This window comes from Scyliorhinus canicula, chromosome 3, assembly GCF_902713615.1.
Source record: "Scyliorhinus canicula chromosome 3, sScyCan1.1, whole genome shotgun sequence".
Classification (NCBI taxonomy): domain Eukaryota; kingdom Metazoa; phylum Chordata; class Chondrichthyes; order Carcharhiniformes; family Scyliorhinidae; genus Scyliorhinus; species Scyliorhinus canicula.
In genome coordinates this window covers 262,115,945-262,128,362 of record NC_052148.1, presented here as the reverse complement: position 1 = coordinate 262,128,362, position 12,418 = coordinate 262,115,945, and the positions used below count along the sequence as shown (strand labels likewise).

Below are 12,418 nucleotides of genomic sequence, written 5' to 3'. Positions count from 1 at the left end.
AGCTGGGACCAATTGCCTGGCCACTTTCAGACATAAAAGGCACGAGATAAAGTGGCCTGTGAGACAAAGTGATTTGCATTAAATGTCTGGATGACCCGGGAAACGTTTCCTGTGTCTGTCTTCTTGAAATGCCAGAAACAGCAAGTAGAGGATTTTTATTTCAGGCTACAATGAATTTTTAAAAAAAATGTAATGTTGCCACAATCCCAGAGAACCATCGGCTGCTCTCCCCTTTGAGAGAGAGCTGACCGATGGTGATTTAACCTGAGGGTCACCTCAGGCGATGGATTTCCTCCGGGTGCTCCGGTTTCCTCCCACAAGTCCCAAAAGACCTGCTTGCTTGTTGGGTAATTTGGACATTCTGAATTCTCCCTCGGTGTACCCGAACAGGCGCCGGAATGTGGCGACTAGGGGATTTTCACAGTAACTTCATTGCAGTGTTAATGTAAGCCTACTTGTGACAATAAAGATTATTGTTCAAACGGGAATTGAACCCGTGCTGTTGGCGTTGCTCCGCCTCACGGACCAGCTGTCCAGCCACATGAGCTAACCAACTCCCTAAAGCAACAATACACTCCAATCATCATCTGACACTCGGGTGCAACACCCAGAATATTTGAAGAATTGCTTATAATAGCAAAATCATATTAATACAATCAGAAACAAGGGGCAAAATTCTCCCCTACCCGGCGGGGCCAACCACTCAGGCGTCGGGCCTCCCCAAAAGGTGCGGAGGGGCTAGGCCTGCGCTGGAGTGGCTCCCGCTCCGCCGACTGGAGGCAATAGCCTTTGGCGCCACGCCGCCTGGCGTCGGGGCTGTCCGAAAGGCCTTCGCCGGTCGGCTCGAGTCCGCGCATGCGCCGGAGCGTCAGTGGCCGCTGATGTCACCACCGCCGCATGCGCGGTGGAGGGGGTCTCCTCCGCCTCTGCCATGGTGGAGGCCATGGCAGCGGCGGAAGAAAAAGAGTGCCCCCGCAGCACTGGCCCGCCCGCCGATCGGTGGGCCCCGATCGCGGGACAGGCCACCGTGGGGGCACCCCCTGGGGTCCGATCGCCCCGCGCCCTCCAGGACCCGCTCGCGCCACCTGCACCCGCCGGCACAGAGGTGGTTTACACCACGCCGACGGGAGAGGCCTGACCGCAGCAGGACTTTGGCCCATCGCGGGCCGGAGAATCGCCGCAGGGGGTCCGCCGACCGGCGGGGCGTGATTCCCGCCCCCGCCGATTCCTGGGTGGCGGAGAATTCCGACCACGGCGGTGGTGGGATTTACGGCGGCCCCGGGCGATTCCCCGACCCTGCGGGGGGTCGGAGAATTACCCCCAAGAGAACAATCCTGCTCCCAGCTGTTATCATCTCAAAAATTAATAGAGTAGACTCTATAACACTGAATTAGAGAATAAACTGATCGCAGCCTGACACCAGCAGCCATACGAAAGCTACTAGCAAAAGAAAGGTAACAGGCAACCTGCTCATAAGCAGAATTCATTGTTAAAGTCTCATCTATGCAGTGACATAAGTACACCCTGAACATCTATATAATACTTAGAAAATCAGCACTAAGGAAGATCTTTACTTGATGCAATAGTTACCTTTCAAATTTTAGCCACCAAGGTATTAATGAGGACGTTTTAGTACAATTCCATTTTTTAAGATCTACCTACAAACACATTTAAAGAACTATTTTAACACTTACATTTTTGAGTTGGCATAATGATAGCGTCAGGGTGGTATCATCCAGGAGGAAACTTCGATCCCTTGCTTGCCCAAAACTTTCGCCATCTTCTAATATAAAGCTTAAAATAGGATTGGATTCATAGTTACAACCTGCTATTTCATGAGCAGGAATAAAAACAGAAACTAGGGCAGCACGGTGGCCTAGTGGTTAGCACAACCGCCTCACGGTGCTGAGGTCCCAGGTTCGATCCCGGCTCTGGGTCACTGTCCGTGTGGAGTTTGCACATTCTCCCCGTGTCTGCGTGGGTTTCGCCCCCACAACCCAAAAATGTGCAGAGTAGGTGGATTGGCCACGCTAAATTGCCCCTTAATTGGAAAAAATAATTGGCTAATCTAAATAATAAAAAAAAATAAAATATTAAAAAAAACAGAAACTGACAGAAAAACTCAGCATCTGTGGAGACAGAAAGAGGTTCAGGTTCTGATGAAAGGTCATCTAACTGAAATCTTCATTCTATCTCTCTCTCTCTCTCCACAGATCTGGTTCACCAACAGGTCATCGAGCTGAAATGTTAATCTAGAGGTGGGTGGGAAAAATATAGGCCCGGGGGAGGGAGGGGGGGAAGGCAGACTCAAGCTACCCAGGAGGTTTGTGGAAAAAGTCTGAGGAACGAGGCAAGAACCGGAGACTTGGAGAAGGGAAGGAACTCTGGTGACCTGTTTTTGTCTATGCATAAGATGTTGGAGACAGGAGGAAGTTTTAGTCTGCGTGAAGCTCAATCTTCATTCAGAGAGAGAGAGAGAGAGAGAGGGGAGAGAGAGGAGGTTTATTTTAGAATTGAAATTTGACCATCCACCGTGATGGGACTCGAACCTGGAACCCCAATGCATCGCCCTAGGTTTGTGTTTTACCAGTTCAGTGACCTATGCCATAGAGGGAATCCAAACAGATTTAACATGTAAATAACTCTTGATATTCTCCTGATTTATGCTAACTTTGCACCGAGTGCTGGATAAATTAAAACTGGAGTGGTTGAAAGCGCCTGCAAGCATAGAATCAGAATGTTGTTAAATTTACCACTTGATGTTGATCAAATATTTTCATTGATCGGACAGACGTTTGCGCTGAACTCCACTTCAATGATTTATTGATCAACAACTATTTGATCCCAATCCATATCATAAAAACAATATTAGGGGGAAATCTTGATATCTGCAAGTAAATACTAATTTTCCTCGAAGTGTTAGCGTGTTCTTCAAGTTTGAATGCAGCACTTCCATATTGTGAGCAATGTACGGTCTTATGATTCAGATGGCGGCCTGTGATTACTCACCTAATTTAATGAATCGAAGGCGGATTCTTTATGGTAATAAACGTTGCAATAAATTTTTTTTTTTCTTTAAAAATTTAGATTACCCAATTATTTTTTTTTATTAAGGGTCAATTTAGCGGGGCCAATCCACCTACTCTGCACATTTTTGAGTTGTGGGGGTGAGACCCACGCAGACACGGGGAGAATGTGCAAACTCCACACGGACAGTGACCCAGAGCCGGGATCGAACCTGGGACCTCAGTGCCGTGAGGCGGTTGTGCTAACCACTAGGCCACCGTGCTGCCCTGCAATAAATTTTAATGGTAGCTGTTGCCACGATTCCTTTCACGTGTGCGGCCCTCAACGGCTTAAAACAACTTGTTAAATAGTCCTGCAGCCCAAAGGATTGTTCACTCCTGTGCTAATCCTGCAGCCCAAAGGATTGTTCACTCCTGTGCTAATCCTGCAGCCCAAAGGATTGTTCACTCCTGTGCTAATCCTGCAGCCCAAAGGATTGTTCACTCCTGTGCTAGTCCTGTTTATTGCTCCATAGATGCTGACTGTCTTGCCGAGAGTTTCCTTCATTCTCTATTATTCTAAAGTGACTGAAAAAGGCTTTCGACCAAAGAGGGACAAAATACTCAACTTCGATTACAAGAGTCTGGGGAAAGGGGCAAGATAAAAGGGAATCTTTTCCACACAATCGCACTGGCCAAATGGTGTACCACACAGCATTTGCCAGCTAAATTTCTAACACAGTATAAAGAGCGCTTAGCTGACAAACATGAAGGAGGTGGGACTTGATGCTTTCGGAGCAATCTTTTGACTTACTTTGACAATGTACAAATTGGTGGTTTGGAGCGAATGATTCCTTTCATTGTAAGTTCCTTCTCCAAGTCCCCTCCAGCCAAACACCACAGGTAATAGACTTCATCGATAGACCTTTCCGAAAGATAGTCTTCATCTTCATCCAAAAAAAATTAAGTGGTGTAAATAAAGCTGTATGTTGGGGAATTCCGTGGGAAAGAACTACTTCAAGAAACAGTTCCACATTCTAGAGTGATGGCGGTAAAGATTTCTACAACAGCTATAATAATGATAATGTTTATTGTCACAAGTAGGCTTACATTAACACTGCAATGATGTTAGTGTGAAAATCCCCTAGTCGCCACACTTCGGCGCTTGTTCAGGTACACGGGGGGGAGAATTCAGAATATCCAATTCATCTAACAAGCACGTCTTTCAGGATTTGTGGGAGGAAACCGGAGCACCCGGAGGAAAACCATGCAGACTCGGGGAGAACGTGCAGACTCTGCAGTGACCCAAGCCGGGAATCGAACCTGGTACCCTGGCGCTGTGAAGCAACAGTGCTAACCACTGTGCTGCCGTGCCGCCCTTTGACCACAGAGCTGAGATTTAGGAGGCAATTTTAGGCAGTTGTGATGTTTCTGTTCTTCGGTGTAGCTGTTCCTGGGTTAAAAATGTGAATTTACATGGACAAGGTGGATTAATTAGGTCTGCATTCCCTTCTCACAACAAGTTTTTATGATCTGGGACACACTGCCTGAATGGGCAGTGGAAGCAAATTCAATAGTAATTTTTAAATGAGAATTGGATGAATACTCAAAAAGGAAACATTTGAAAGGCTATGAGGAAAAGAGAGGGGGTGTCAGACTAGAGAGACACGGTAGGTTTGAGAATGTGAAGCAAGGGTTAATAGCTAGAACAAGCCAAAATTAATGGGACACATTAGTGGAAAGTTACAAATAAGGGAGTTATTATTGAATTTGTGAGCCGACTCATGACTGTAAGCCAAATAGCCTTGAGAAACAAGGAAGATGGCTGGATGACGGAATATGAAATGTGGGAGCCATTGATACACACCTGTTGTTTTGCTAAAATTGCTATATTCTCATGTCCCAATAGATAACTTTAAAGTCTGTAAAATCATGTATCAAAACTATGGTAAAAACAAGCTATGTTTTGTAATGGGGGCAAGCTCAAGTGAATGTAAGGGACAGCCCCTTAAAAAACATATAAAGACAGGATGTTTTGAGCAAAACTTTGGCACACTCAGAGGTGTTTCTTTGGAATACCTAGAGGGCTGCCCCGATCGCAATAAAGAATATTCTAAAGTACGAACGTGTTCGAGACCGTTTTTTTCTGGACTGAGAGACAAGTGATTAGAGACACATTCACAGGTTGAACTGAGCGGTGCTTGCAAGATCATTCAGCATTGCGTTCTATTGCATGGCCTAATCGGTCTAGTTTATCCTTTCACTAACCTACAATTTAAAATGCCGCCAAGATGAACCTTTTCTACTCCATTTTGTATGAAATGTCTCCTTTTCCCACAGAACTGGTGACGAAGGGTCACGCCCTAAAATGTTTACCCTACCTCCCTCGCTTCACAGCCTGACATGCGAAACATGTCCAGCGTTTTCTGTTTTTATTTCAAATGCCTGTCTACCAACAATAAAATTGGCATTTGCAAGAAGGCATCAAAGATGTTTATTATTTTCAATGTAGAATGGGGAAGATATGCTAAATTTTAAAGTTCACCCTCGATTTCCTCCCTCACTGAACTCCACTTTAATCATTCACTGTCCCAGTAAGAGGAGGCCAAGTTGTTTTGATGGAGAAACGTGGAGTATAATGGCTGTAGACACTCCCCAGTCACAAAATGCTCAGCAACTTGACTTGAGAATCACATCCCAACTACCTTGGGCTCAGAAGTGGTAAGAATGACCAGAAAGATTGGTACAAGTGTAGAAGTGCTCAGGAAGCACCAGCCCCGTTATTGTTACCAATTTGTGAGACAGAATACTGCTCAGCAACCGTGAAGTAATCTCTTGTCCTGCATTCAGCACAGTGGATTGGTGCGCAGACCAGCCCGTTTGTTCAGGGTGACCTCCTCAGTGCTCCAGCCCAGTTTCCACAATAGTAAGTCGATGTGGCCAGACTGTCGGTACCCCACAAGGGTAACCAGACCAGCACAAGAGTCACTGGGACTTAACCCAGAGTGCTCTGTTTAGGTCAGGAAATTAAGACCTACAAAACATGCGCCTCAAAATGTGGAGCTCTCACTCAGAAAGAATCACTGCCTCAAAGTTTCCTTTAGCAGCGAGCAACACTTAATTAATCAGTTACTGAAGTATGCATTGACGTTATAGTTAGTGTTTTGCTCCCCTGTACTATATCTCAAAGTTGTCCTTACACACCTACAGTAAGCAGTGGAGTCCTGAAATGCAGTTGACACAAGTATATAGGGTTGTACACAATGCTCAATAGGGCCAACACAGAAATTTGGTATATTAAAAAAAATCTTTTCAAAAGTATCATTACCGTTGCAGAATTTCCTCAGGTCCTCAGGGATGATTAAATCAGCACAGCGCAGAGAGGATGAAAAGAGACCATCAGGTTTGCGGAATGGTTTGTACAGAGCAGAAACCTCACTGAATAAATTGTCTTGCAGCAGTCCAGCTGGAGTGGGCCTACAAGGCAAACATTCCAAAACACATCAACGTAACTCACAGGAAAACCTTTTAGCCAATTGTGACACCGGCAAAGAGCACTTTCCTCACCCGATTACTTCATTGTACGAATGCAAGCAATTACTTGCGGAATATTCCAGTGTAGGTGGACAAAAGGTGCTGCGATAACTTACACAGCAGACACACCTTCAAAACAACTCTGATTGTTCCTACTTCAGAGCAATATGAGACTTCAATGACTGGAAGTTCTCCTCCACAGTTTACTGTACAGGGAATCAGTAATCTCAGGAGAAATGCCAATGGAAGAGAAGGGCCCTTTGGAAACAAAAAAATCAGATTTTGAAGGCAGCGTTATTCCACGCTCCACTTGTGACTGATCAGAGACGTTGGAGAAAGTTGAGACGGGGTGATGTACAATGTAGCCGAGACTGTTGGATGTTTTTTTTTCCTGATTCGTAAACACCGTCAGAGGCCATTTCGACTTTCTTGAGGATACCCGACACAAGTCGGGTACTTTCAGGCTAGCTTTGAACAGGAACGGCCCAGAGTAAAACAATTCCTAAATGCCAGTCTCACAAGAGATGGGCCACTCGAAGAAACGGAAAATGTCCAGCAAGGAATGGAAAATGTCCAGCAAAGAATGGAAAATGCCCAGCAAGGAGATGCTCTTTCAAGATTGCAGGCAAAGGCAGCACGTGGCACAGCAGTTGCACTGCAGCCTACGGTGCTGAGGGCCCGGGTTCGAATCCCGGCTCTGGGTCACTGTCCATGTGGAGTTTGCACATTCACCCCGTGTCTGCGTGGGTTTCACCCCCACAAGCCAAAGATGTGTAGGTTAGATGGACTGGCCATGCTAAATTGCCTCTTAATTGAACAAATAATAATAATTGGGTGCTCTAAATTTTAAACAAAGATTGCAGGCAAGGCAAGGGAGGTTTGGGGGCATTTGATCTGCAATTAACTATCTGACCTGGGGTGATGGCTGTCCAATCAAAAAAAATGCCCTCTTTCCCAGCCACAAAGTTGCCCTCCCTGTAGAAAACATTCACATAAAGGTAAACGCACACAGAAAATTAGAATAACAGGACAATTGTCAGTTTTGTTGTCTTTTGTTTTTGAGAGAATCCATCTCGATTTGACATTGAAATTTGCTTTCAAGCGACAAAAGTCCTTACCTCCTGGATGGGTGGAAGGTCAGGCATTTTCTCAAAAGTGTTTGAACATCTTTGGGTAAATCCTTTAATAAGATGAAACAGCATTTATATTTACCAATAAGTACACAGAGGGCAAATCAACTCTATATTTTGAAATAAATTAGCTAATATCTTTATTTAATGGAATAAAAGATCCTCAAGAAAGCCAAAATGCACCAATGAAAATCACTTATTGTCACGTGTAGGTTTCAATGAAGTTACTGTGAAAAACCCCTAGTTGCCACATTCCGGCGCCTGTTGGGGGAAGCTGGTACGGGAATTGAACCGTGCTGCTGGCCTACCTTGGTTTGCTTTAAAAGCCAGCGATTTAGCCCAGTGTGCTAAACCAGCCCCTGCAGGATGGTCACAGGATGGCCGGGTCGAAAAGAGGAAAGGTGCTGCTAGTCAGCAGGCAGCACAATGTGCTCCGATAGGTCTTTTGGACCATGTCAGAAGAGCCATGCAAACAGCTATAAGCTTATGCAGGAGGTATTCACACCTAGCATAGTGGTAGGAATGTAGAAAGGCAAAGGACTGGTGAATAGTTGGGATATGGACAGGGACAGGAAAAACGCTTCAGGCAAGTAATCAAAAGTGGCATGGCAATGTGGTAGGAAGGGGAGAAGAACCCAAGAGAGGGAATAATAAAAAAAAAGGAATGTTGGGCTGATGTTCAGACTCTCCTTCATTTTATCACTCTGTCATTGTGACATTGTACAATCAACTAAATCACAACGCCAGGGGCCTGGGTTCAATTCCGACCTTGGGCGACTCTGTGAGGAGGCTGCACGTTCTTCGAGCCTGCGTGGGTTTCCTCCGGGTGCTCCGGTTTTGTTCCAAAGATATGCAGGTTTGGTGGATTGACCTTGCTGAAGTTCCCCTCAGTGACCAAAGATGTGCAGGTTAGGTTAAGGGGTTATTGGGATAAGGTGGGGGAGTGGGCATGGGTAGTGATCTTTCAGAGGGTCGGTGCAGACTTGATGGGCTGAATGGCATCCTTCTGTATTGTAGGGATTTTATGATGCTATGACATCAGTATTTGCATTGCTATCATTACAAAAAGTAAATTCAATATAGCAAACCATAGTAATCTCCAAGCAGCCATGCTCTTCTGATATCACTGTCAAGATATCATCCACACAATCTGCAAAACAAACCTGGATTAAATACAGGATGGAGAAACAAAATCATCATCAACAAAAAGTATCAGAAAAAGCAGCTTACCGAGGTTTAGGATAAACTTTAGCCTTTCAGAAATGTCCACATTCTGCAGCAGTTTGTGACCCTGAACGAAACAAATGCACAAATCAGAACTTTCCCATGGTCATTCGCAATCCTTGTCCATCAGGTACCAGGGGGCATAAGAACATAAGAACTAGGAGCAGGAGTAGGCCATCTGGCCCCTCGAGCCTGCTCCACCATTCAATGAGATCATGGCTGATCTTTTGTGGACTCAGCTCCACTTTCTGGCCCGAACACCATAACCCTTAATCCCATGTTTCTTCAAAAACAATCTATCTTTACCTTAAAAACATGTAATGAAGGAGCCTCAACTGCTTCACTGGGCAAGGAATTCCATAGATTCACAACCCTTTGGGTGAAGAAGTTCCTCCTAAACTCAGTCCTAAATCTACTTCCCCTTATTTTGAGGCTATGCCCCCTAGTTCTGCTTTCACCCGCCAGTGGAAACAACCTGCCCGCATCTATCCTATCTATTCCCTCAGCCTTCTAAATTCCAACGAGTACAGTCCCAGTCTACTCAACCTCTCCTCTTAATCCAACCCCTTCAGCTCTGGGATTAAACTTGTGAATCTCCTCTGCACACCCTCCAGTGCCAGTACGTCCTTTCTCAAGTAAGGAGACCAAAACTGAACACAATACTCCAGGTGTGGCCTCACCAACACCTTATACAATTGCAGCATAACCTCCCTAGTCTTAAACTCCATCCCTCTAGCAATGAAGGACAAAATTCCATTTGCCTCCTTAATCACCTGTAAACCAACTTTCTGTGACTCATGCACGAGCACACCCAGGTCTCTCTGCACAGCAGCATGCTTTAATATTTTGTTTAAATAATAATCCAGTTTGCTGTTATTCCTACCAAAATGGATAACCTCACATTGGTCAACATTGTATTCCATTTGCCAGACCCTAGCTCATTCACTTAACCTATCCAAATCCCTCTGCAGACTTCCAGTATCCTCTGCACTTTTCGTTTTACCACTCATCTTAGTGTCATCTGCAAACTTGGACACATTGCCCTTGGTCCCCAACACGGATCCCTGAGGGGCACCACTATCTACTGATCGCCAATCAGAGGAGCACCCATTAATCCCCACTCTTTGCTTTCTATTAATTAACCAATCCTCTATCCATGCTACTACTTTACCCTTAATGCCAGGCATCTTTATCTTATGCAGCAGCCTTTTGTGTGGCACCTTGTCAAAAGCTTTCTGGAAATCCAGATATACCACATCCATTGGTTCCCCGTTATCCACTGCACTGGTAATGTCCTCAAAAAATTCCACTAAATTAGTTAGGCACGACCTGCCCTTTATTAACCCATGCTGCGTCTGCCCAATGGGACAATTTCTATCCAGATGCCTCGCAATTTCTTCCTTGATGATAGATTCCAGCATCTTCCCTACTACCGAAGTTAAGCTCACTGGCCTATAATTTCCTGCTCGCTGCCTACCTCCTTTTTTAAACAGTGGTGTCACGTTTTCTAATTTCCAATCCACCGGGACCACCCCAGAGTCTAGTGAATTTTGGTAAATCATCACTAATGCATCTGCAATTTCCCTAGCCATCTCTTTTAGCACTCTGGGATGCATTCCATCAGGGCCAGGAGACTTGTCTACCTTTAGCCCCATTAGCTTGCCCATCACTACCTCCTTAGTGATAACAATCCTCTCAAGGTCATCACCTGTCATAACCTCATTTCTATCAGTCACGGGCATGTTATTTGTGTCTTCCACTGTGAAGACCGACCCAAAAAACCTGTTCAGTTCCTCAGCCATTTCCTCATCACCCATTATTAAAACTCCCTCGTCATCCTCTGAAGGACCAATATTTACCTTAGCCACTCTTTTTTATATATTTGTAAAAACTTTTGCTGTCTGCTTTTATATTCTGAGCAAGTTTACTCTCATACTCTATCTTACTCTTCTTTATAGCTTTTTTAGTAGCTTTCTGTTGCCCCTTAAATATTTCCCAGTCCTCTAGTCTCCCACCAATCTTTACCACTTTGTATGCCCTTTCCTTCAATTTGATACTCTCCTTATTTCCTTAGATATCCACGGTTGATTTTCCCTCTTTCTACCGTCCTTCCTTTTTGTGGGTATAAACCTTTGCTGAGCACTGTGAAAAATCGCTTGGAAGGTTCTCCACTGTTCCTCAACTCCACAGGAAAATTTGTAATTTCAGCGTGACAAGCTTATCTATGATAAAAATTAATACAGGATGGATGACAGAATAAATTAATTTTTTTTAAAAAATTCCAATTAAGGGTCAACTTAGCGTGGCCAATTCACCTACCCTGCACATCTTTTTGGGTTGTTGTGGTGAGACCCACACAGACACGGGGAGAATGTGCAAACTCCACACGGACAGCGACCAGAGATCAAACGCGGGTCCTCAGCGATGCGAGGTAGAAGTGCTAACCACTGCGCCACTGTGCTGCCCCCGGATGATAGAATAAATGGAGATAGAATTCATATGCACTCTGAGGCTGAACTATTATCTGCTGCCTAACCAATATTCACTTAAAAGAGAGAAAATATTTTAAGATTGGAGGGAGGGGGGAAATCCCAGGCAATTGTTTGTGGAGATGGCAAGACAGGCAGAAAGGGCCTTGACAAAGACAAATGGAATTCTGCATTTTACAAGCAGGGAAAACAAAATCATACCGAGCACAAAATCAAGGAAGCGATGTTGAATTTATACAAGTGATAATCATTCCATTATAGGAAGGAGATTAGGGCCCCGGAAATGTTGCAGAATAGGTCTAATAGAACAGCACTAGGATTTAGGTTATAGTTATGAAGAACGACTCAAAAGAGTTTATGTTTTCTTTGGAACAGATAATTCAAGTTTTCAAGATTATGAAAGGTGTTGACCGGATAAACAATACCAACTCTAATTCACATAACATCTTCAGCAGAGAGGAAGCATCCCATTATCACACGGGGACAATTGTGCCTTTCCCCATGACAATGCCTTGATCAGAGTCGACTTACTTGGTTGGAATTTAAACAAAAGCTGGGGGTTCGGGTTCCCTGTGAAATCCTCATGGCAACACCCCTACCAGAGTCCACTTGCCAAACCAATCAGCACCCTTTCCTCATTTAGTATTAATTGCTGCTCCCTTTGAAATTTGGCATCTGTTCTGATGAGTGCAAGATGAAAAGCTTCAACAGCATGTCTCTTTTGTCAGCAAAACGCAGGTTCTGTCCTATCAAGCAGTTACTAAAATTAATAAATGCTAATCAAAGGGAGGAGATACGAGGAGTGGCTACCAAAAGGGAAGGCCATAAGGAGGAGAGGGAGCTGGAGGGGTTTGTGGAGGGAATTAGAGGGTATGGAAGGTAGGCAGCTAAAAGCATGATGCCAATGGTGGGTCTAGGGGAGTCAAGGATGCAGAGAAGGCCAGAGTAGGAGGCACTGAGAGATTGGAGGGAATGTTGGGGAGGAGGAGGGGGGGGGGGGGGGGGGGTGAGAGAGTCCTGAAAGGTTTGTGGGGTT

General features: G+C 44.9%; 1 protein-coding gene across 3 annotated transcripts in view; it reads right to left on the bottom strand.

The window, feature by feature from the left end:
• Nucleotides 1–12,418, bottom strand: part of tbck (TBC1 domain containing kinase) — a 224,598-nt gene that overhangs the window by 166,913 nt on the left and 45,267 nt on the right. For all 3 annotated transcript variants that reach the window (XM_038792700.1, XM_038792702.1, XM_038792701.1), the window contains exons 7-12: nt 8,900–8,960; nt 8,758–8,819; nt 7,658–7,719; nt 6,334–6,482; nt 3,820–3,952; nt 1,695–1,794 (exon numbers count right to left, since the gene is read on the bottom strand). In XM_038792700.1, the coding sequence (XP_038648628.1) occupies nt 1,695–1,794; nt 3,820–3,952; nt 6,334–6,482; nt 7,658–7,719; nt 8,758–8,819; nt 8,900–8,960 (567 nt within the window). The remainder of the gene's footprint in view (nt 1–1,694; nt 1,795–3,819; nt 3,953–6,333; nt 6,483–7,657; nt 7,720–8,757; nt 8,820–8,899; nt 8,961–12,418) is intronic.